Source organism: Chaetodon auriga, chromosome 21 (assembly GCF_051107435.1).
Source record: "Chaetodon auriga isolate fChaAug3 chromosome 21, fChaAug3.hap1, whole genome shotgun sequence".
NCBI classification, from domain to species: Eukaryota; Metazoa; Chordata; class Actinopteri; order Chaetodontiformes; family Chaetodontidae; genus Chaetodon; species Chaetodon auriga.
The window spans coordinates 7182399-7207276 of NC_135094.1; the positions used below are offsets into that span (position 1 = coordinate 7182399).

The 24878-nt window shown below is 42.3% G+C and overlaps 1 protein-coding gene across 2 annotated transcripts in view; it reads right to left on the minus strand.

The window, feature by feature from the left end:
- plxdc2b (plexin domain containing 2b) overlaps positions 1-24878 on the minus strand; it is an 80267-nt gene that overhangs the window by 7003 nt on the left and 48386 nt on the right. For both annotated transcript variants that reach the window (XR_013079393.1, XM_076761697.1), the window contains exons 5-12: positions 21050-21172; positions 17328-17446; positions 16308-16407; positions 11068-11163; positions 10803-10884; positions 7287-7347; positions 6978-7131; positions 2369-2407 (exon numbers count right to left, since the gene is read on the minus strand). Coding sequence is in view for 1 of the 2 variants with exons in the window: in XM_076761697.1 (XP_076617812.1) it covers positions 2369-2407; positions 6978-7131; positions 7287-7347; positions 10803-10884; positions 11068-11163; positions 16308-16407; positions 17328-17446; positions 21050-21172 (774 nt within the window). In the remaining variant the exon portion in view is untranslated. The remainder of the gene's footprint in view (positions 1-2368; positions 2408-6977; positions 7132-7286; positions 7348-10802; positions 10885-11067; positions 11164-16307; positions 16408-17327; positions 17447-21049; positions 21173-24878) is intronic.

Genomic DNA, 24878 nt, shown 5'->3' on the forward strand with positions numbered 1-24878 from the left:
ACTTTTCAGAGAAAAACAGCTTGGCAGAGAAAGTGACATTATGACATCCTCACTATTGTGCTTTAATCCTAAAAGAACACAGCATGAGGCTGTTTGATTTTTCTCAGAAGGCATTTCTCCTGTGTTTATCTGTCAGACCTATAGAGCCCAAGAGCCATCTCTTGGTCAGCTGGAAGCCCAGGCGACGCAACGGGCTGTTCGTCTGGGGCGTTGGCTGGTTAGCAGGGGGTTGTGACTGAGCGGAGAAATGGACTCAAAGAGAAATCAACAGCCTAGCAGCTAAATAACCAGCTGGATGCTCGGCAGACTCTATTTAAACCAACAAGACAGCAGAGGCAAGGGCTCCAAAATATCATCTTTACTTGGTTATAGCAGGATGCTCAAAGACGGGACAGCTAAAAATGCTGATGCTAAGCAGTTCTAACATTTAGCATGGCTAAAAATATTCTTGACTTCATAATTGTGGAAATGTTTGGTAATATTTATGCAGTCGGGACACAGAAATGGCACATCTTTAGCAAATTGCCCTGAATTCATTCTCCATTAGCTGTGTCCTTATGACTGCTACAGCCTGAGTAAACACTAATGGACTGCAGGAGCTCTTAGACAGCAATAAAATACATTAGAGTTTTGATAAAGGACAAATGAGACCAGCGGAAACCCAGCCAAGCTGCTCTTCTTTCAGCTCTACATTAGAGGTAACACAGGAGCACAACTGTAACGTACTCTCACCTGGCTAATGGCTTTTTAGGAAACTGACAGTATTAACTAAGCAGGCTTATAATTCACACTCTTTGCAAATGTGCGCTGAGGGTGGAAGGTGTTGAGGGTGGGTCGCTCCTGTTCTTCCTTATTTCAGCACCTGAAGCTGCAATCCAGGTCAGAGGGCACCTTGCTGAAACTGGCTGATATGAGAGCTCAACAGTAAAAGACAAACTACTCTAGAAACTGTCTGATTAATTAAATTAATCAACAGCAGTTATAATATGGACAAAACCTTCTGTATAAAATCAATAAATAATCTTTGTCTTGGACAGCTTTGCGTGTTTTCTGCTCAGGGTGATAATCCTGCCGCCTACCCCGCAATTACTTTTCACCTTGAGCAACATTATTGGCGGGCAGACGGTGGAAAAAGGGTTAGATGCATGAAAAAAATTGGAGATATCATCACAGTGCCAGGCGCGGCGCACGAGTGCCGGCGTGATGAGAGACGTGGAGCGTTTGAGTAATGAAAGTGTGAGAGAAGCCGCGGATTTCCAATCCTTTCGAGCAGGAAATGAAACATTAGTGAAGCCACCTCCAAAAAGACTGATGGAGCTGGAAGCCATTTCAGAGTTTGGATGTTTCGCACATGTTGGCGACATTTATTCACCTCAATGTAAAGAAGTGGGATCGCTGTCAAAAAGACCACGACCTTTATCTCAAGATCTGCTGTCAGCTCTGTGGAGGTCGGTGTTTTCACTTTATTTTCTCTTTTCAGGGTGAATGTGAAGTAATTTTTCAACAGATGCTTAAAAAAAAGTCTAATTTTAGGAGCATTACCTCCTACTTTTATTTTGCAATTCAGCAGATTTCAAGCTAAATCCACCCAGGCAGCACATAACCTGCAGGAAAAGGTAGCGTGGTGGCTGCTACAACAGTCCTGTTTATTTCTACAGTTAATACAGACGATATATCAGCAACTTCTTTGATAACTGATTTTTTCAAATAAAAACATTAAACATTCCCTTATTTAAGCCTCTCAGCTGTGAGGATTTGCTGTACTTTCTTTGTTATTCTGTACACACAAACATGCAAAACAACCTACTTTAACAGCATTTTAAGTTCAGTCTCATTCCCTCCTGCAATTTCAAAAATATACGATTTTCTTTAGATCAACATTTATGCTAGTTGACATCTAAAAAGCTGCTGCATCGTCATGTTCGTCCAGCAGCTTTCTTTTCCACCTCTTACAGGAATACGGCCACATCCGAATGACAAAATATTATACATTGTTCTTCTGTGTGTCGCCTTTGCGACTAATATAAAGTGATATAAAGTGTAACCTGACACAGCTACAACTTTTGGGCACACTGCCTCTACTCTCCTTCACACCAGCCCAGACGCTGCAATTGATTGCTGCAGCCCACAAAGGACAGTTAAGCATTATAGTCTGCGGCTGGATGAATTTTATCAGCTGATTGAGCCACATATCCGTCCAAAAAGATCAAAAAGCAATCGGGGATCAATAAGTCAGTGGTAAAAGCAAAACAGGAGGCAAAGAAAACACACACAGCCATGAAAACGGCAGGGATTAAAGGCACGGTATATCAGCAGCCAGGGCAACAACAGCTACTGAGAGGCAGAGCTGAGGAAGACAGAGACCTACCCTGGTTGTCTCTGAGATGCAGGGCGATCTTGGTATCATCTGTGAGGAGACAAAGACACAAGTGTCAGACAGAATAATCAATATTTCTCTTTGTAGTTTGTTTTTGAAGCTCTCACAATATAAATAACTCCCCGAAGGTCCCAAATGAGATGTGAAGCTGGCTTCATTAGTGGGCCATCTTGCTTTCAACATGAAATTTACTACATTTAAAATCTGATTAAAAATTAATGCTTTGAATATAATGTTCCAGCATGCATAATTCAGCACATAAAAGCTGTCTGGGGTTAACTATACACGTGAAATACGGAAATGTAGCATGACCCACTTCTCCTCGAAAGAGGTAGCAGACATTTTACACGCATTATGCAAATTCAGCACATACACCGGCCGATATATTTCACCGAACCATGTAATTCAAAAGGATTTTCTGTGTCAATCCTCAACAGGGCGACGGCGGCCACATTTTGGCGTCCGAAATGAATCATTAAATGAGATATCGTACTGTAAGCGACCACATAAAATTTAGTCAGTGGTGTGAGTCAGTCTCACACCAGAGTGAGGGTCATGAATATGAATCATCATAACCGCTCAAGGAAAATAACACAAAGACGCTATCTGTATCTGTTCTGTTCAAAAATATCTGTACCAGTGTTCAGATTGATTCCAGAAGTGGGTGGAATTTACTCTGGAAGTCAGAAAACATCTACAGTGTTTCACTTTCTGTTTTAAATGGTTTAAACTGTACACTTCTTGTACATATAGCTCGCCCAAAGTAATCAAATATCAAAGCGTGATTTGTAGAATAGGCTGTAGAAGGTAAAGTTGGTCTAAAGTGTTTATGAGAAAAGGAAAATGAGAAAGATATTGACAAAAATCAGCCATAAAAACACTGAGAAAGCTGCTGATTCAAATCTGTGACTCTCTCTTGACCGTTAAGCACTTTTGGGACGGTCCCTTACTTCAACGAGGTGCCAGGTTTCAGAAGCAGAGTAACAGCTGTACGTCAGTCCTGCACTGCAAACAAATCTGGTGAAAACTGATTAAAGGTATTGAAGATGAACTTTAAACTGAAGCATCACAGAGGTGTCTTCTGTTATTTACCGCTTCCTAATTTAACAGCACCACAAACTTCACCCTCCAAAGTGACCATAAAGTTGAAAAACTAGACCTCTCCAAAGAGTTTCTACAAAAATTGAACTTTATAACCTTCCTGATTTACTGCAGGGCTGCTGCTTTAGTTTCAGCCGGCTGTACCTGGCAGCTGACTGCATTTCCTCTGGAGCAGTCACAGTTTAGTCGAATGAAAGGAGATCTAAACTTTCCATGTTGGGATTTTCCCACCCACACGGATACATTTCTCCTCTCCTCTCCCACTCTCTCATCCAGCTGCAGATCGCCAGCTCGACCGTGAGCCACCCAGCCTGCTCTCTACTCTGACCTTTGACCCCTGCAGCTATAGAGACAGGTGAGAGTTGAGGAACCTGATCTGCTGTACGTGCAGGAAAGTGTGCAGAGCTTCTCGGCGTTGACTAAAAAACAAATACCACCAAATGACCTCTTGACTTCCTGGACATTAACACACACACACACACACATACAGTCACACACGCACCAAACATGTTTTATGTCTCTTGTCCTCTGTTTGTCCTCTCAACATGAACTGGTTTGATCTGTAGGGCGACTCGTCATGCTTTGCCTCACAGCTGGACAGTTTTCACAGTCCTCCCTGAACTCACTGCAATCACACTCATCCCAGCAGCCCATCCAGCAGCCCAGCTGTGATGGAGCGTCCATTTCGACTCGCGACAGAGAAAAGGCCGCCTACTAAAAGTAAACACTTTTTTTGGGAGAATGAAATAATGGATGACCCAGGTTTCAATGTAGAAAGCTTTAAAAAAAAAACACTCGAGGGAAAATACCATCAGCGAGATAGAAGCAGAGTGGAATAACACTGCAGAGGCTGCAGTCTTACACAACAAGAGTCCGTCTCACGTCGTTTAGTCTCTTAAAACTCTGATTTTCAGGCCATCTTTAAGGATTTAGTTGTTCTGGAAAAATATCTTAAAACTAAGTCGTCAGAAGAAATTTAGTTGAAGATGCTTTTTTCAGGAACAACAACCCAAATCACCTCACATCCAAGGTCAAAGCATTGACCAAAAGTCCCTTTCAGAGGACCTTTAAGGTGGATTATGGACATTAACAGATATGCTCCCTTTGACCGCCATAGCTCATTCCAACATTTCCCATCAGGCCCTCAATATAAAGTTCCTCTGGTGAGGTCGCACACCTTCAGAAAATCACTCACTCCAACTGCTGAGTCTGTAGATACTCTACACTTTACTTTCTGCAAATCCCACGAAAAGACTCACCGGCAGACCAAATGTCCCCGACAAATGCACCATTTCATTCTGTTTGTGGAGCATTTGCTAAAAAAAACTACAGTCCCCAGCTGTTTTTGGAAATCACTGAGCCTAATTTATGTCTTCAGTGTTTATCTTTACATTTTAAACCAGCATTGAGCAGTCTACCCAACACCTGCACATATTTTGCAATTCTTCTTCTCCTTTTACAGCCATATTTGATGTATCTTGTAAACTATAAGATAAGTCACATTTCCATCAACCTGTGATGGTCAATAGACATTTTCTGAGCATGAGCCAGACGCAGTTGAAGCCGAATGTCCTTCAAAGGCTCACCTACGTTTGATGGGGTCTCAGGTTCTTAAAAGGGTGCAGTAAAATGACTTCATCAGAGAAGAGTGCATGTCTGAAATGATTAGATATTCATCAGCTCAATGTGCATCCAGATTTACCCAAAGCGAGCACGGGGGACACTACATACAGTGCAGTGCGTATGGTATTGATTATATACATGTCACATGATGACACGCTAAAATGTAAGACTTGAGTAGGTGAGTGGCTTCTTCCAATCATTTTGATTCAACACCACCACATCTGGAGCTGATTAAGATTAATAGCCTGTTTACTTAGATAAATTGCTCAAAAGGCCATAAAAAGTGAATTGAGCTGAAAATTGGCACCATAAATTCAGCCAACTCGTAACTCCCACGTCTCCAGAGACGAGGAAGAAAAAAAGAAATGGAAGTAAACAAACTTTAAAGGACACCTTGGCCGTTTTCCTATCATCAGCAGAGGAACCCCGAGTCCTCCGTTCAAAGATGATTTGCATGAGATAACTCTGAGATTATGCAGCAGCGTGGGTTGGGTTAGCTTCCCGCAGCGAATCATGTGCTCAATACGATAAACTGCAAAAAAGCACGAGAACCTTGAACTTTGGGGGGAAATTAGTAACGTTACAGATGAAGCGTGAGCCCTTGTGAGTACTTATATCTGATCTGACGTCTGTTATCGACACACCAACGTCCTTGTTGGTGTCTGTGGGCTCTCTTTCTATTCTAGCTGTGCTGTGATTGTTGATTTGAGATTTAACAGAATCAGCTAACTACTGAACTAGCTCTCAGATGCTAACGTGGTGCCAAAGCAACACTGCAAACTGTAAACTACTGTTGGGTTTTTACTCTTTTTTCTTTTACTTGTGTGTATTCTATGTTAGGGAAGCTTAATTATGGCAGAAATCATAATCATGATTATTTAATACAACGGAATTGAAACCAAATGCTGTGTTTATTCCAGTATATTTTCCTGATCTGCCAGCCATACTGGAATGTTCAGCCGACCACATATTACACATCTGTACGCTGCCTCTGTGGCTTTATGGGACATATTCTACACAGATTGACAGTCTGTTTAAGCAAAACATAATTTCACCGTGCCTCTGTATTCTGTTTTCTCCTTTTCTCTAAAATGGGACCCGACAAGAAGCAGCCCTCAAATGTAAAACGCGACCTTGAAAGACGAGATAGAGAGAATGCAGGTAATAAAAAGAAACAGCTCTCAGAGAGCCCCGGTATCTGGATCAGATCGAGCCAATTTCACTAAACTCCAAAATGATTGTAAAGTCACTTTCCACTTACTGTGACAAAAGCCGGCGCCCATTCTAATTTCCTATTAAATGCTCAGCCTTCAGAAATGAAAATTGGCCATCACTCGCCTTCACAGTCATATAATGAAAGCTAATGCTTTATAATTAACCTGAAAAATGATTAAGAACAATAGCAGGATGAGAAAACTTTTGACACGTCAGCCGATCCATCGTCTGAAAAGGACGTTTTTAGGGAATAAAAGATTTCTGAGAACAAAGATCGATGGCGAGCCGGCAGAGCTGAACGACACGATCACAGGTTTGTGAGGACGCATCTATTTTGGACTGGTGAGATTTGTCTTATTCAATTTGCATTGTTTAAAAGTTGGTACAAACACAGCTGCTGAGCCTTGCTCCACTGCCTGCCATCTGGAATGATTGTTTCAGCTGAAGTGAGAGCAACAGCACATATTTATCCAAAAGAGAGAGGTGTCTTCTGCATGTTGTAAAAGAGGAGACACATCAGTACCAATAAAGCACAGTTCCAGCAAATGCACTTCATTTAACATCAAGCCAGGACAGAGTATCCGTCACTGCTGGCGGGAAAGCTGGCGGCTCTGGCGCGATGTGCACCGTGGCCTCGTTCCAGCTGTGTTTTCTGCTTTACCTTCAGTGGGGACGCTGGTGGGAGGGTGGGAGGTGGAGGGCGTGTCCCCGCCGGCAGTGGCTTCTTTGCTCCTGGGCGTTGTTTTGGCGACAACCGTGGTGGTGAAGGGGTAGAGATGTGTGGTGTCGATGACGTCACACATCTTGTCCTTCGTCTGAAAGAGGGGAAACTTTGTCACAGAAATCACACAAATGATGTGCATGCAAGGATCTAAGAGGGATCTCGCTGCAGACTGCAGACAAACACACACACACACACACACACATTTCAGCAGACTTATTATTTTAAGTCCTCATCTTGACTGCTTACCTCATCTGGGCAGCTGTTGTCCACCCAGTCCTGTCGATGGCGGTCAAAGCCACTGGAACACCTGAAGGCAGAGGGAGCAAATATCAAATATCAACGGGGAATCTTCAGTCTGTTTAATAAATATGGTTGTGTGGTTGGTGCATGGGGAAAGATTAAGAGTCACAGAGTTTGTACTCCTCATGACAAGTGAACTGATCTTGATCTCTAAAAACTGGTGGCCCTTTAACAGATCTGTAGTGTCATTAAAACCATGCTCATAGGAGTCACAGGTATGATTTCTCATTTTACATAATGATACTTCTTAAATTTTTACTCTGAATCAAGCCAAACATCTGCACCTCCCACTGCCTCCCGCTGAGGTCTGGATTCAAGGAGGGAGCAGCTTTGTACAGCGTGAAGACAGAGGATCTGCGAGGGGGAAGTTCAAGAGGTCATGGGGCCTTGGGATAAGGGTTCTGTTGAGTCGACTGTGTATCACGGTCCAAGACTCTTAATAACCTCAAAAGGCAGACAGTAATCGAGGCGGCAGCTGCTAATCCTTCATGCTGTAAACGGATCAAAATTTTAACTCGCCCACTGGTGAACTCGCCATCTTTCTGTCTTGGCCCTTTGCCACAAATAGTATTGTGTCTGGAAGGAAAGGTTAGCATGCAAAGCAGTAAACCCACTCACACTGTGCTCTGCCCAATAAACTGGAGTTGAAAAGCTGTGGTAGTCTGCAAATTATGTGTCACTGCAGGTGGGAGACGTATAGAAAAATGCCCACAGACGAAAACGACCTATGACTAACTGGCAAAGCAGAAAAGCTGTAGTTTAAAACCACCAATGGTATCTGTGCTTTGTGCTGCCAGGACAATATGAGTCCAGTAGGGTCTGAGACATCCCCAGCAGGCCCCATTTCTCCACTGAACATATTGTTATGGTAATAGCTTTATGTGAAGAAGTCCATTTTCATCTTTCTACCTCTCTAATCATCCCATTCCTTTTATTTCCCCCCAAAAACATTCGGCCTCATCTGCTCAATCAGGCGAGACAGATTCCTCCGCTTAATCCCCCACTTTTGCCCGACTGCTTTCCCTGCGGAGAGGAAGGAGAGGGAAGCAGAATGAGACACAATATTAGCGAGCAGGTCTGGTCTAACCTGTGCCTATGGGGAGCTTGTGTTTTGTTTCTTCTCAATGGCATCCATCTCAGCTCGTTGCCATCTAGCGCAGTGAACCACAATGCTTTTAATTACAAATGGGCAGCGGTGCTTCATCTGAATATAAATGAATCCACTAAAGAGAGTGTTTCTCCTCAGGTTTCCTGCATTCACAGCAGGATGGATAGATTTCATTAGGAGATTTTACTCCCACCTCTTGAAATGCTATCTCAAATTCAGGAAAGACTTTTTGTCTCTCAAGCTGCAGAAAGTAACCTCGTGCACTGTTTTTAACCCCTGTTTTTAATAGCATTCATGGTCTGACTCATTATGTATTGTTCAGCTATACCAGAGCTGTACTACTTTATTCTTAATGCATCAATTATCACGACTGACTTCTCTGTTAAAACAATGCAAACTTGCTGAGAAACATTTCATAACTGCTTCCTTAAAACAATCAACAGTGAGTACTGGCTTCACTTTGGACTCAAACCCTGGTCTCCTGTGTGAAGGTCTTGTCCCCGATGTTGCCCTTTATACTACGTTTGTTCTTAGCTTCCATCATTATCACCCCCTGCTGGTACTGCACCTTCATCCATGCGAGGCATAACCTGATAAGCTGTCCTCTTGTGGCTTGTACGCACTATGATGTGAGACTGAGCTGTTTTTTACGCAGTTATTAGATTCACTAATGAGACATATTAAAACTCAATATTTGTCTCCATAATGACCAAAGAGCTGCATTCCTGAAGCTCACCAGCTATAAAATTCCTCTAAACACATGAATGTTGGGCTACATGGGCACTTACGGCTCTCTGGTTCCACTGGAAATTCTGTCCTGCTTTATTAACCTGCTTCAGCACCGACTGCACGCATCAGCCACAACAAGCTCTTTAGCTCAGAACTTAGCATGAAAGAGGCGCCGCGCTCTCACCTTCCCAGCACTTCACAGTGAGAAAGGTTCATCAGGGCTGTTCTCTTAAAATGTCAGCGCCTTTCATTAACCCCGGAGCCAACGAGGCTGCCACCGTTTTTAATTAGTGGGTGTTCAAGGCATGTTTGCCTTTTTCAGAGGAAGCGGCTAAAGGATACAAAGGGCAGAGTAAGGCTGAACAGTCAGATATTAACACAGTGAGAGCTAATTAAAATGCAGCCTAATGAGAACACTGCTACAGGCATACAGTATCTCTCCACGGTGTCCATAAATTGCTAAGAGGAAAAACACTTCTTCATGTTGCTGCACTGTACTGTAAATGAGTTTGTCTCTGTCAAAGGCAGGAGAATTTAAGATGCAGAGTGAAGGGAAAGTCAAATTCAAAACCCCCCCGCAAGTCCTAAATAACAAATCTCAGCGGACGGAGCAGAAGTGCTGCACATTTCTCACGTCAAACACATTACTCACAGAATAAATGATGAGTCCAAAATAATAGAGTGGCGGATTAATATTTGATGCACAAGGCATTCAAAGTGCAGCAGCGTACGAAAGAGAAGAGATGGTGGCTGTCCCGAGCAAGACTGAATAAACCCCAACAACAGCCTCCAAAAAAACATCCAGGCTACACATTTATTAGGACAGCAGACATCTGTTGACTTGCAAGTTGGAACTGTCTTAACTTTCAGTCTAGGAATGATTACACAACTGTCTCTCCATAATTTATTTCTTCTTCTCGCTGCCTTTTTCACCCAAACTTTTCTCATCCAGCAAAACAAACCCCGCCTCAGCTCACATTTCAGCTGTCAGGAAAGTCTGAGGAGGAGCGCTAACACTTCTTTTAGCAGCTCAAATATTTAGCTTTGTTTGAAGTGCAGGGGAGACGGGAAGGATAAGATAAAAAGGGGAGCAGAGGTTGACAGAACAGGTGTGAGTTGAGTGATGAGCTGCTGTCTCATCTAAATGGTAGAACTACATTCCCATTCACTGAGTACGACTCTGCTGCAGCGGTAACAGATACCGTGGACGGCTGTGAGTTCTCCAGATGGCTGTTGTTTGTAATTAAAATATGCAAAACCACAGACAGAACATAAGTTTAACCTTGACCAAATTAAGTTATTCAAATATCAAAGTGTTCACGCTGAACATTCCTGTTTTGGGTTCCTGATTGATTGATTCCTGTTACTGATTAGCTGAAGGACAAGAGAAGTTGTAGTGACTATTTTGATTGATCAATCATTCCAGTAACTTTTGATTGTCCAATGACTCCATGTGAGTTGCTACTGAACATCTTCAGCTTCTGTTTGTCAGACAAAACAAGTCACGTTGGGCTCTGGGAGACATTTTTTCATTTCAGTTGCAGCCACGGTGAGAATGTGTCGGGGGGAGAGGAGGAAGAGGAGAAACGGGTGAATCTTTTGAGGGTGAAAGTGTTCAGTCCAACCTGTTGAGCCGATGGCACCAGCTACAGTTGAAGTTGATCTGCGAGGAGATGCACGAGCTACAGCTGGTGAACTGGAGACAGGCTGGAGAGGAGAAAGGGTCAAAACCGGTCAGATCTCAAACTGTTAATACAATCAATAGCCTAATGGACATACAGCCAAGGAAAAGGTCTATATGTCATATAATGAGAAGGAATCCATCTAATAATACTTGTCCAGAGGCCCACACTGACTGAGCTTAAAGCAGTTACAATAAATTCTTCTTACTGGGTAAAGGCATTATTTCCACGGCTGTAGAATTGGTGATCTTCGTCTTCGTCAGCTCCACGCGGTGGTACTCGTAGATTGTCCTCCGCCTCACGTCTATATTTTTGAAGAAAGAGGAGACAGAGTGAGAAAGCGAACAAACCATCACAAATCTTCCACCCAGAGATAAAAACTGGGACAAGTGGTCCCTGAAGAAAGAGGAGAGAGAGCAGGAGGCAGAATCAGGTCATAAGGGATGCTACCACAGCACTTTATTTCTCCCCTCGCTTTGTGCCCAAGCATCAGCCCACAACTTGGCAATGGACGATAGCAATTTCCCCTGGGAGCCGATATCAATCAGACCCTGTTGAAAGGCTGCCTTCCCAGTCATCTGTAACAGCAAGTCATCAGCCGGGGTAAGATGGAGCAATTGATTAGATACATCATTGACTCTCATTGCATTCTGGCCCTTATAACTCATATGGGTCAGTGTGAAATGGGCTGCTTGCTTTTGCTGGTCATGCATCTTCACTACCGTCGGTGGAATTGAAAAAGACAAGGCTAAAGTACATCCTTTGTTAAAGTGAGAAAGGCTTTTTTCATGTGTGGTATCTAGTGCTGTTAATACAGTGGTCAATGTAAACCCTAATTGGGTTATGAAACGTTCTATACAAGTATTACAGCCATTAAACAGTAAGTCTGTAAAAAAAAAAAAACATTAGGAAGCACAGAAACGTACATGTGGCATGGCTCAATACATCACATTTCCCTTAGGTTTGAGGACAAGAACGCAAATAAGTAAATAAAAAATACATTTGATTTAACAGTATTGAAGGTTAGCTGAGTTGAGTGTGTGTGTGTGTTACACTGTTGCTCTCCTCATGTGAGAGGATGTTGTTTCCCTGCAGACCTGCTTGGTTTGATTATACACGGAACAACTGATCAAAGCAGCAAATGTGAGCCAGCTCCGTATAACCTGAGAATAAGACCGCCCTTCCTTTCCCCTTCTCTCCTCCCCGGGTGCCTGACTTCCTCTTGCCTGTAGCAAAGGGATTATCAGGTGCCTAATGACACGGTGGGGGCCAGAGGAAGGTCAGTACCCCAGCCTGAGGCTGCTGATGTGTGGGCAGACTGTGCAGCCTCACGGGCTTCTGGTTTGTAGGTGGAAGGAAGCCAATCAGATCAATTATAGCTTGGTCTCAGCCACAACATAAACAAGGCCTAATGAGGATTTAGCTACCTTCCACTGATTTTATCAAACAAAGGTTCGCAGAAGTGTGTCGTCAATTACACACAAGACGGTCAATATCCCATTCAAATCAAAATCACATCCAGAGAAGTTAACAGCTCTTTTCAGCTGTGAAACATAATGGAAAAAACGTGTGTGTCTGGATACTTGCTTTCATAAAATCACAGGAACTGTTTGGAAATCAGTAGAAATGCGATGTCAGTGCATTGAGTAAAGGATCGATGGTGAGATGGCAGGCACTGCATTGCCCGCTCATCAGACAGCACTCCGGCAGTTTGTACAAAATATTAAAACACCCTCAGTCGACCTCTTAAAGCTCACGATTACACTCTTGGCTCTTCTCTAATATATTAAATAACGCTGTTTCCTCCCAAGCTTAAATAGAAAAACAGAATGAAGACTGCATACTGTATATAATTAATAGCTCCGGTCTTGGCATCTTCCTCCTGGGACTCACAATTATTAATCCAAAGACTGAGGTGGTTTTATCTTAATTTTCAGGATAACTCACACTGACTGATACTGCAGAATCTAGCACTGAGAAAGTTTATTAAAACCTGGGTCTCCACATGTGGTTGTACCTGACCTGTTAATTACACACCGTGGCCACAGGACACCCACAAATCGTCTCTCTCATCTCTTTCTTTTACTGGATGGGCTGTCGGCCTGCTCTGCCTGGAAGCAGTGTAAAATGTTTTATTTGAGCTTTTAATCCGTGGCGAAGCTACAGTCGGTTAAAAAAACGTCCCCTTGTTGCCATGGTTGCTGTGCAGTAATTGGCCTCAGAGACAATTAACCAAGTAGAAACACTTCTTCATGGTACAGCCTGCAGCGGTCATGCCTCTCCTCTCTGTTTTTTCTCTGGTAATTAAGGTTTAATGTTCCCAGGATATGGAATCTTAACATTCCCCCCATCAGAGGCCAGTTATTAATCTGGCACGACTGCCTCGATACATGCTGAAAAATGTCACACTTATTTCTTCCACCCAGATAATCGCTGTTAAATAAGATCTGAAGCAGATCTAGACAGATCCCAAGCACAACCTCCTTTTTTTCAGACAAATTAATAACATTACTTTACAAGAACGGTCTTCTCAGCTGCATCGTTTCCAACCTACATCTCTACTGTACATGCAGAGATCAAGAACAAATGACTTAAGATAACACATTAACTCTAACCATCCTACAATGATGGACTGTTTCACCATGAAAACTGCTGATTCTTGCTCTTCCTAAAGGTTAGTCCCCATCCATCTATGTATAGCATCCTATTTAAGTGCCATTCTCTATCATTTGCATCAATATAAGGACTGTTACTGTAAGAACTGTTGGATCTTTGATGCTGCATCCTTTGCTGTCTCCACAGACTGCACGGACATCAAGGCCTTGACGGGTGCAGGATGCAAATACTGCCCTTTTCCTTCAGACATGGACATGAACCTGTGTGCTCTGCTGGCTCATTGTACAGCAAGAAAGCAAGGCTTTGTTTGTTTCAGCTGCTGCAGGAGTTCGATTTTGCTTGCAGTGACTGAAGGCAGTCTTAGGAATTGACTCCTAATTTAAAAAAAATCGTGACTGTCCAATCATAACGTAACGAACCATCACTAGGCACTGCTGGCCTGTCAATATAAGGATTACTCCTCATGTTGAAACACTGTGCATCGGGCTGTAGTACGACACTCCATTTAAAGAGTTTGGAGGGTTGTCTCTTTCATTTAGCCTTCCTGAAACCAAAAACTAAAGGACAGAAATGTGGATTAAACTGCGTGTTTCACTTCTCTAACGATTAGCTTGGAACTTAAAATTCCAGCAACCCCAGCCAACGTCACCTGAGACAGCGCTACACAAAGACAGCAGTTACCTGGTTTCTCAACCAGCTCTTGGCGCTAACATTAGCTTCACTAGTTAGCTAGCTATAGTTGATAAATTCTGCCTGATAGTTGTTATTTGAGACACAGGCTAACATGAGAAGACTGCTTTTGTCTGCCTTTGTCTGTTTAAACGTTTCCGAAGAATTTTGATCCACAACACCAGAGGCAGAAAATAAGAAGCCGCTTTCGTTCTTTTATGCGTGAAACCAGAGGCTTGTCTCAAAAATTACGAAGAATTTTTTGTGGTAAACCTGACACTGTTGTTGTGGGAAACAGCATTTTACAACAGAAAGTTTTGACGGGCGTAACAACACTAAGTAAGACGTCAATTATCAAGCAGTGTCTCAAATACGGACACATCATTTGGATTTAATGTGATACTTGTAAATGAGGGCAAGGCAGGTATCGTATTTCGTTGTTTGATCTCTCCAAAAATTAGACATTTTAAAATATTTAGGTTTCTTGAGAAGTACAGTAAGTGCAGTGATGTGATCGTTGCAGACGATCAGAGCACACAAAGAAGAGAAACACTCCTCAGAGACGTCATTCATGTTCAACACAATACCTCGGTTTCAATCTGCTTCCATTCAAGATTTCATCACTCCATAACCAAGAAGCTGCACACACTGGTTTCATCACGCTGTGTCAGAGGCATCAAAGGCAGCTCGGTTTATGAAGTCTCGGATGACTGCGCTAACAGGTTCAATATACAAATCACTCAGTGCCAACTACAGCCTTCGAGAAAGAGATTTTGTCGAAAAAGGCTTCAAATGAGACAGAAAACAAAGTCCATGTCAGAAAATCCTACCACTCCAAGGATGTGGTGTTTTGTAGAGTTGTTTTACTCTTATAGCAGACTTACAAATGTCAGTCTCGTGACATATTGAGCTACAACTGCCTCCACATCCAAGTTAACATGAAGATGCCCAACGAAGGACAAAAAAAGGCCCTTACTATGTAATGGATTTTAAGTTATAAGTTATTAACTTTGAAATAAATGCGATGCAAGTTTCACACACGCAACCAAAACAGAGTTTAAATGGCTGAATAAATCATACTTGACAACTCATTATTGTGGCAGACTTTGAATCAGAGCCCATGAGAGAAAGAGAGAGAGAGAGAGAGAGAGAGAGAGAGAGAGAGAGAGAGAGAGAGAGAGAGAGAGAGAGAGAGAGAGGGAGTTTGACTGTGGATGAAAAGGTCTGAAGTGTCTCCCCTTTGCTCGCATTGCTTTAAATTTAATGGGCCTAAATTGCAGTACCTCAAAAGCAAATGGGAGAGGCAGATCTGGAGCTGTGCCCACAGCTCTGCCTGCTGCCCACTGAGAGAGATGGAACAGTGTTGGAGAAGAGGTGGCGACAGCTGGAGCTAAAGCAAAACAGGCCAGGCTGAACTCAGAGGTACGAGACACAGTTTAAAGGGTAAATAGGAAGCTGATGAGACAATGCACTCAGTCATCGTAATGACTCTTTGCTAGGCCCCGCCCCCCTTAGTTACTGCTGCTACGCCGTCAAGCTTTGCATTACTGGATGTAATTTACCACAGCATCACTGACCTGCAGAGGTGGAGAACTCCCCATAGATTGTATTAAATGAAGGATCTTTTAATCAATACGAACGTTTATTACTCTAAAACAGCTGCCTACACACACAGATACACACGCGGACAAACACACAGTCTTCGTTTGTTTTTCATTTCGACTGGGCAGTTGCTTTGCCTCTTGCGTCGCTGCTAGATTTGGAATTCATGAAGCAGAGCTGCACTTCAAAATAAGCATCCCTTATTCATTTTTCACTTGCATTTTATGCAGATTTTACCATTCACCGAACCACCGCTTTCATCTGTTGTTTAAACTCCTGCATCTGTACATCTGAAATGTGGGTGTGGATCTGCAGGGGCTCTCCGGCTCAGTGGCAGGTTTACCACTCCAGACTCTTGGTGATTTTTAAAACAACGAGCCTTTTGATTTCACACAAAAGTGAACAAAAGCAGTTTATCATTTCTTGCTATTCTAGTCTTCATCAGCAGGTTTCCTCGGCTAATTAGCTAATTAACGCTAACTGAGATGGTTGAAAATTATGCCTCCAGTGGACTTTTGATGTTTCCATCTGACGTGATTTAAATGTGTGTTTGAGACTCACTGGGTATCTGTTGGATCTTGTGGACCACCACAAAGGCATCAGACAAGCCCACCTTCACCGGGTGATTGACAGAGCTGATCTGGGACACCTCAATGGGGATCTGAAATAGAAGAGGAGAAAATCAATTACCAGAACCACGATGGTCCGACTGGGACAGCCTCGCCTGACAGCACCGACAATTCCACCAATGTATCATCATCTCCCATGGGAATGTGCTGGGGCATTATGCAACTTCAATAAGCATACGTCTGTCTTTGGTGCACAGAATAAACATTTCAGACACAGAAGGAAGCAAAAAGAAAAGTAAAGAGAAACTGGACAAAAAGTCCTCAATGTTCCGCAGATAAATTCTTCAAAGTAAATAAGAAGGAGGTCTGGTTGCTCTTTTCAGACCAATAACAGCAGCACTCCAGCAGCTTTCAGATCAGCTCGTCTAAAAGGTGAAAATAACACAAAAGAGGCCTGAGTCATAAAAGAAGGAGCCCTGCTGTTGTAACCATTGCAATTACCACAGATCATTACTTAGTTATTGCAATTTCAGACTCTTGCAGCAGTCTCTGCTGGATAATATTTTTCATTGCCGCATGTTTTTCTATGTTCAGTTAACTTTTATATCTATTTGTTTTTGAAATAAAGAAAATTAATAGACACTATTGGGACATTTAATAAAAACGTGATACAATTTGAAATAATGTCACGAACAAATCAAACATGTGGAAACAGCATGAGGGCATTAAGTGATATTTTCTCAAGGAGCGGCCGTCATTAAACTGATTTTCTCAGTCATGTGGGCGTCACTCTTCTGTGTAATGACCAGAGTGAAAACACATGCTGAAAACTCAAAAGAGCATGTGAGCTGTGTGTTATTCATTTTCCGTGAAAAGCCTCCATCAAGCCCTGAAATATTCTAGCGCGGATCATGTTGTTCACCTGTAATGTAGTAGCTTCATTTAAATGCGTTTCACTGTCTTCGATACCGGAGATAAAATAAAAAAGCTGCTTTGGTAAAGGAGCCCTGACCTCTTTATATGCAAAAACAATCCTGCCGGTGTTGTGCAGCGTCGCCTGAAAGGTGAAGCTTCCCAGGTTGTAGTTGTCCTGTAGGTGGACATGGTCCCACTGCACCACCAGAGCGGTACCTAAGGGAAAAAGAGGCATCATGAAAATTCATACAGCCCATTACCACATATGAGAGAATCACCGAGGGAAAAACAGGCGTCACTGCTGCCTGCGAATAGCTCACACTGATCTGCTTTTCACTGGCTTTGAAATACCATCTCTACTGTCTCAGATCTAGCGTGAAATGAACCACTGACCAGCCAACAGGGTGTGAGTAAGAAGACATTAATGTAACAATCATGTTTGCAAGGCGATATGTTTGTGAGGGCTTATTTCCTGGCAGAGGCTTCAGTTCCCCCTGTGGGTGTGAGGTGATTGACACTGAAGTAGTGTGAGCAGTGATATGAAAACACTCCACTGGAGCAGGATGAAACAGCAATAAAACTGAAACTTTTGACAAAACCAAATCAAGGAGTGGTGGTTGCTGTGATGGATTATGTAGCTCCGGCAATTTTCACGACAGTGAAAGTTTTTCATACTGTGCAGGCGCGAATGGCGGTGCTGTAAATGACTTCTTCTTATGGAAAAGTAAAAAGAAAATACTTCCAGCTACACTGGCTGACAGCGTTCACCAGCAGAGGTAACGTGAAGCAGAAGGACAACACTGACGGTAACTTAAAGAGTGCATAAGAAAAGGACATACTTTTCACCTTTAGAGTCATGTAGTCATGCTTATACTGTAGTTTTGGCTTTAGTTGCTCATTTTTTGAGATATCAGTTTAAGTAAGTAAGGTTTCAGTAGTCTGAGCTGCACAAGTAACCTTCTGTAAACCACCAACTATAACTCTGCATCACACTTGACCACAAGGACTCATCCTTTGGTGTTGCCTTAATGTGAGTATGTACGTTAAATTAGCACCAGACTCACGGGGCCCTCAGCTCTACCCTGCAGACAGCAGGGCCCCGCATTACTTTTAACACTATTGTGTTTTACTGTGGACTTCAGAGAGCCTATTGACGGGAAAGTCATTCTCTGAGATATCCATTTGACCATACGCCAGGGCAATAAAGGTCTGTTAACACAACGAATCAATTTTTACATCACACAGCCAGAGCTCCTCCATCCAAAGCAAAGATGAGATTTAGCTCCTCTGCTGACAGTGTGGAGAGCACAGGCGTCCGCTCGCACAGGAAACCCCATTATAAATTCCATGTGGTGTGAACAGACAGCCTCTAGCACTCGACATGGATGTTGCATGTGTTAAAGCAGGAGCTGAGACAAGTCTGGGTATGATCTTTCATTGACATTTAATATCATGCGACTAATATCGCAGCTTGACAACTGTTGAGTGAAGGGCAGCAACTGCAGGGCATTCTTCACTATTTTGAGTGTTTGGATGGGAAATAAGGAAAAGGAGGCAGTGCTGAGGAGCTGCTGTGTAATGCATTAAGGAGGACAGAGTGTAGGAGAAGGCAGGGAATATCTGAGAGGACCAGAGCACTAAATTGCTGCCTTATGGCACGGCGTGCTTCCTCAGTCAGCACAAGTTAAAGCCTAATATAAGTCTACTTAAAATGCATTGAGTTCAGGAGGGGAGGCTGCCACGCTATCTGGGGCTTCCTGGCTAAAAATACAGAGTGGGTGAGGAGGCCTGGAGGGAGTACACACTGGCCTTGTTTCTAATTCCACTTACAAGCTTAACATGCTGTATAAACTCAAAACAAACAAATGGAATCTAGCTCTATTACGCAAGACCACCCTCAGCACGGCGAAGCAGATTTTTTCAAGAGGTTTAGTGAGGTTTAGACAGCATCAGCTCTAAAATCGGTTTAATTATGTTTAGTCTGTTTCACATTGAACACTTTTTGAACTGTATTTATGACCATTTGAATAGACATTTCAAGTGTCACTAATAACGTTAACAATGGCGGTTCAACTCAAGAATCCCAGTAAGTGATGACAGTGTGAGGCCCACTTGTCATTTTACAGTTTAGTTATTAGCAATTAGCAATAACAAGCTTGTTAGCAAACAACTAGCTGTAAACTCACACAAATACATGGATTTGTCGTATTTATGAACTAAACAAACTTAAGTTTTAGCGTCTCATCAGCTCAAATCCACATTGTTCACCCACACAGAAAAGTGTATTGTCACCAGCACAGATATTTCAGTGCTTGAACTGATCAGGGATCAGATAAATGCTACAACAGCTCTGTTGGTCTCAATTGACTGGAAGTGCAAATTTCCTTGTAATTTCAGTCTAATTTAAAACGTCATCATCTCAGTGTAAATTGGATATTTGATTCCTCTGGGCCTGATGAAGAGCACATTTGTTCTAAAAACTACTGCTTCTTCATATAATAAATATTTGAAGAGGATCAGTGTTGCAGCTTCTTTAGGAGATAGAAGTCTTGACATTAATCAATGAGCAATGGATTAATACATACTTGCTTACTATGCATGGACGTTACAGCAGAGTTCTGCAGTTGTATTAAGTCTAAGTGTCAAACAGGCTGTGAGAGGTATTTTTACCACTGTGGTGCTCTCACTACGGTCACGCTGGCGACAACAGTCAAATCTCTTATGTGCTGAAACACTCCTCTATAATTGTGTGATATCACTTGAAAAACTCACTTCTTAGCCAAACACATGTATTCTGCATTTGTCAGATTCTAATTAACACAATAAGTCAAGGTTTTTGTTAAAATTGACAAAGAAGCTTCACACCGTCTTTGTGAAGTTGAGAACAAACAATAGGCCTCATCAAACTGCTTACAGTCTGATGGAGAGCAGCACCGACTCTCACACAACACAGCACACCATACAGTTCTTCTGATGTATTGGCAGGACATTGACTGATGGACAGTGTGTTGAGAAGCAAGCGGGCTGAGAATCGATCGGCTGCCAGTTTGGTTAAAGTCTGATGAGCTCCACTGTAGAAGGTCACACAGTTGGTCAGTCACTCTGCTGCGGAGGGATTAGACGGCTATGACTGACATGATGGGTAACAACCATCACAGATGGCAAAGGAAAGGTGCGGACAGAGAGGAAGGGCAACAGTTTGGTTAGAAGTCAGAGAATGGAATTTAAGGCGATGCTGCAGAGGTCATGGGAAGTTCAATAAATACAATCTAATTAGGAAGAACTGCTATTTCATGAATTTCTCTCTGAAGATGACTCATATCTCTTAAGTAATAACAGATTATCTGCATTAATTTCACCATTATTTTGTGCGAATTTGGATAAAACTGATACATACTGTATCAAATAATGTATTGTAATACACTTTCTGTAAAATCAGTTGAGAAATTGTTGATGTCCAATATGTTTGGTTTAACGTGAGTAAGTGGAATTATGGGGAATGTTACTGTAGTCATAGAGGGTTATGGAGGGGTGTAATTTATTGAGCGTTCCATGACATTTGTCAGTTTGCTGGATGCCTGTTTTTCGTGACTCACAGAGCTTAAAAAGAAATTGTGGTACAGTTTGCTAACCAGCAGTTAGCTGATTCATTTCTCTCTCTGTTTGAGTATTTTCTGGAGCTTGTTAGCACAAAGTTGGCAGCAGGAAAACTAATTTCATTCTGTCGTTACCAAAACAAATGGCTAGTTGGAGCCAAAACTGTGTGAGTGAGAACACAACGGCTACACATTCAGGCAGAAATAAGATATCAGCTGTTACCGTTGTCAAAGTAGATGACGGTGGAGTTTCTGGAGACACTGGGGTCAAAGTTTGCCATGAGAGGAGCGATGTACTGTGTAGCTGTTAGCATCCGGTGGACAACGTCACCTGTGTAGATGAACCCTGAGGAAGAAAAAGAGAAAATAACATATAACTACTAACAGAAGGGAAATTTTCCCTCTCAAACATGCTTGCATGGTTAGAAAAAGCAATGTGTGATGTTCAATATATCACTTTTATGGTGGATTTAGCCTTCAGCGACTCATAAAATCAAACATCCATGTTCTCTCCCTCCACGGCTACTCGTCCTCCCTCTGTAGAGCTGTTAGCAGTAGTTAGTTACAGTATCTTTCAGGAAGACAACACGTCTGGCCTGCAGTCAAAAGCTAAAGCTCCTCATTACCCAACAACTATAACTTCGCTCTCTGTCTCTGGCCTCGTGCTGCAGGCTGCTTCTGCTAGCAATGGCAATTAATTAGCACCATTATCAAAAACAGAAGGGCAAATCTGAGGGGCTTTCAAGGAGGATATGCTGAGCGAGCAGTTATATATCACCATGGGGTTATGAGTCTGACTGATTCTCCCTTTTACTCTCCTGTGTACTCCTTTCCATCCTCCTTTGTGTGTTTTTACTCCGCATCATTAATCACAGGCGCTAACGAAGAGACCATGACAACAAAATGGGATTATGTTAACTTTTCCAATTTATTCGTCCCTTCAACGAGGCACAAATAGATCTCTCCACAGAGAGGGACGTGCTCAGTCAACACAAACTAGAGCTGCATCATTTAGCAGCCTGTAAACATGGATATTAATGGACTCAGAAAAGGGGGAAAACGCCCACTATTCATCACGAGGGAATGGCCTTTGCATAACGAATAAAGCACTGACGACAACAGAACCAAACAGTGTCTTAATTTCCCTGCTGACAAGAAGTTTAGCAAAGTCAGCTGCTACTTCAAGATTTGTTCAAAGGACAAGCTTTTGTTTCTCCTTCTGGCTATGCCTGAATTGGAAAAATACTCATTAGACACCTTAAAATGTACCTTTGAAAACATATTTTTCTCAGAATGAAAGGAAAACATGGCATTTGGGTGAGACAATCACATGTATCCAATTCAATGTACCTCTGAGGAGCATTTGAAGAATTAATAAGACATTAACAGCCACAGTATCTTGAAAAAAGTGTGTTTTTTTTTAAACAAATGACTCTTGTTTAAAATTATTCTTGCTACAGAAAAGGGGGCATCTATTGTTCCCTGCTGCTGCCACTCTTTTCTTGTTGAAAATTGTGAAAAAACTGCATGATTTTTATGATGACAGACAGGGTTCAAACATTAAAGACTGGCTCTTACTTTCCAGTAACAACTAAAAACCACTAAAAACATGGTCTTTTCTGGACAAGAGGAAAAAGTATCAATATTAAAATCTGAGAGCAATAAGTTCTGGAAATGTTTAGCACACATGTATTATTACAGAAATAGTTCAACATGCTGGGAAATATGCTTTCTTACTGGGAAGTTAGATGAAAAGACTGATATCACTCTGGTGTCTGTACGCTAAATACGAAGAACAGCTAGCCGCCGGTTGGCTTAGCGTGGCATTAAGATTAACAACAGGGGGGAATAGCTTGGCTTTGTCCAAAGGTAATCAAATGCACCTATCAGCTCCTCTAAAGCTCACTAATTAAGATGGTATATCTCATTTCTTGCAGTGTAAGAACAGGTTGAGTGCTCCCAGCCAAGAAATAGTCACATATCCCCCATAAAATTGTGAACTCATGTTTTTACACTTTGTTTTTTTACAGATTAAACAATGATAACATGTTAATTATTGAGCTTTAAAGGTGCAGGAAGGCATGTTTTGTTATCATTGCTAGGTTTGCCATGGAAGCTGTTTCCAGTCTTTGCGCTAAGCTAACTGGCTGCTAGCTGTAGCTTTATATTTACCATAAAGACATGAGGGATATCATTCTTCTCATCCAACACTGAAGAAAGTGAACCAGTGCTTTTCTTAAATTGTCAAACTACTCCTTTATATCACTGTTAGACATGGGAAATGCTCTTCACCTCACTTGGTCTTAAGGATGGACAGTTTTACAATAATGTCACCAAACAACCCAGAGTAAGAAATCACTCTCTTATAAAGGGATCTGTTTGCCTTTTTTTGCAGAAGTTCAACAAAAATACAGCATACATGTAAAGTGGCTGCCTGAGGCATTTTTCTTTCCCTGCGCGGAAAGAAAAGAGGATTTTGGGGAAAAGTCTCATTGAGGCCAAGCCTATAAAAGCCCATTTCATGTCACCATATGTCTTCTCATACAGTGGGCGGGCTATCAAAACACATCTATCACTTTGGAAATCAGGAGCACAGCATATCATGAGAGGAATCAATCCTTCCCTAAAGACCTCCCTGCTCTCTATATAGAGCGCTGTCAGCACACACACAGTGAGAAGAGCAGGAGAGGGAGGCGGGAGTGAAGATGTGACTTCATTTAGTTGTGTCAAGTCCTCTGACTACATGCTTTGCCGTCGTTATGTTGTTATTCCTATTAAAACTGTACATCGTATTTACAAAATAATCTGAACTCGTGGGCAACTCGCTAATTTATCCAGAGCTCTGTTTACATGCTTTTTGTTAAGGCTGGCTCAAGCTATTCCACTAATTAATATGGCATTAAAAGCAGCTATTGTTAGCATAAGCTAAGCTTCACGGATGCTAGCTGTAGCTGCATATTTACCAGACAGACATGAGAATGACGTAGCTTGACGACATGGCTCTTGTGTGATCTCATGAATCCAGCTGCGTCGCAAGGTAAACATGAACACAGTACAGCAAATCATCTCATGTTATGATCTACGATTGTAAACAAGATAGAAGATAAAGAGGCAGGGTTGTTTAGTCTACCTGCCTAAATTAAGGTAAACAAAAACATAACGCCAAAGTGACTGGTGATGACTTCATGGTTGTGTGTTGCTGCATTGGCACTTTCACTTCCTTTATCTGATTGTACGACGACACAAACGACTTCCTCCAAATCAGCACTGCACATTCCACCTCATCTCATATTTACCCAACATCCTATTCAAGCACGTTTTATCTTTCGCTCTTTCTTCGGTCTTCGTTGTACTTCACAATTTTCTCCTTTCACTTTAAACCTCCAGAAAGCTTAGAAATCCTCCACACACTTGGCTGGACACACGCACAATGCCCTGTGTCAAAGGCTTTTACTTCTGGTGCTGCCTCTGCTCTCCGCCGGCAATCTCCTGAAAACACAATACCACGTATTTGACAGTCTAAAGAAAATCAGACAGCCTCTCAATACACTAAAGAGCTGAGAGCTGCGGGGCGCTCAATAGAGAGGCAATTCATTCATTATGGCCGTCACTTACAGCAGAGGGGGACTGGACAGAGGAGGGAGGGGGGTACCTGAGGAATGACAGATGTAAATTGAAAGAGGAGAAAGAAAGTCGACGTGAAATAAAGGAGTCTGAGGTCAAGAAGAGGTTTGAGGATGGTGGGATGGAGTAGCATAATTCTTCCAAAGTTATGTTTATATGTGCTGCTTTCCAAAAGTGCGGGGCTGTGTATGCCCAAGAAAAACATGAGCAGGAATTAGCAGTCCCTTCTAGACTAAAGCTTCACTTTATTGGACATTGTGTTTAGATAAGGTCTTTGTTCCTTGGTTCTGAGCTGTGTTTAACTTACAGGATATTTACCACAGCTGTTCTGAGTGAGAACTGGATCGCACACACACACACACACACACACACACACACACACACACACACACTCTGTTTAGTCTTTTGTCTTTTAAATAAAAAGCTAC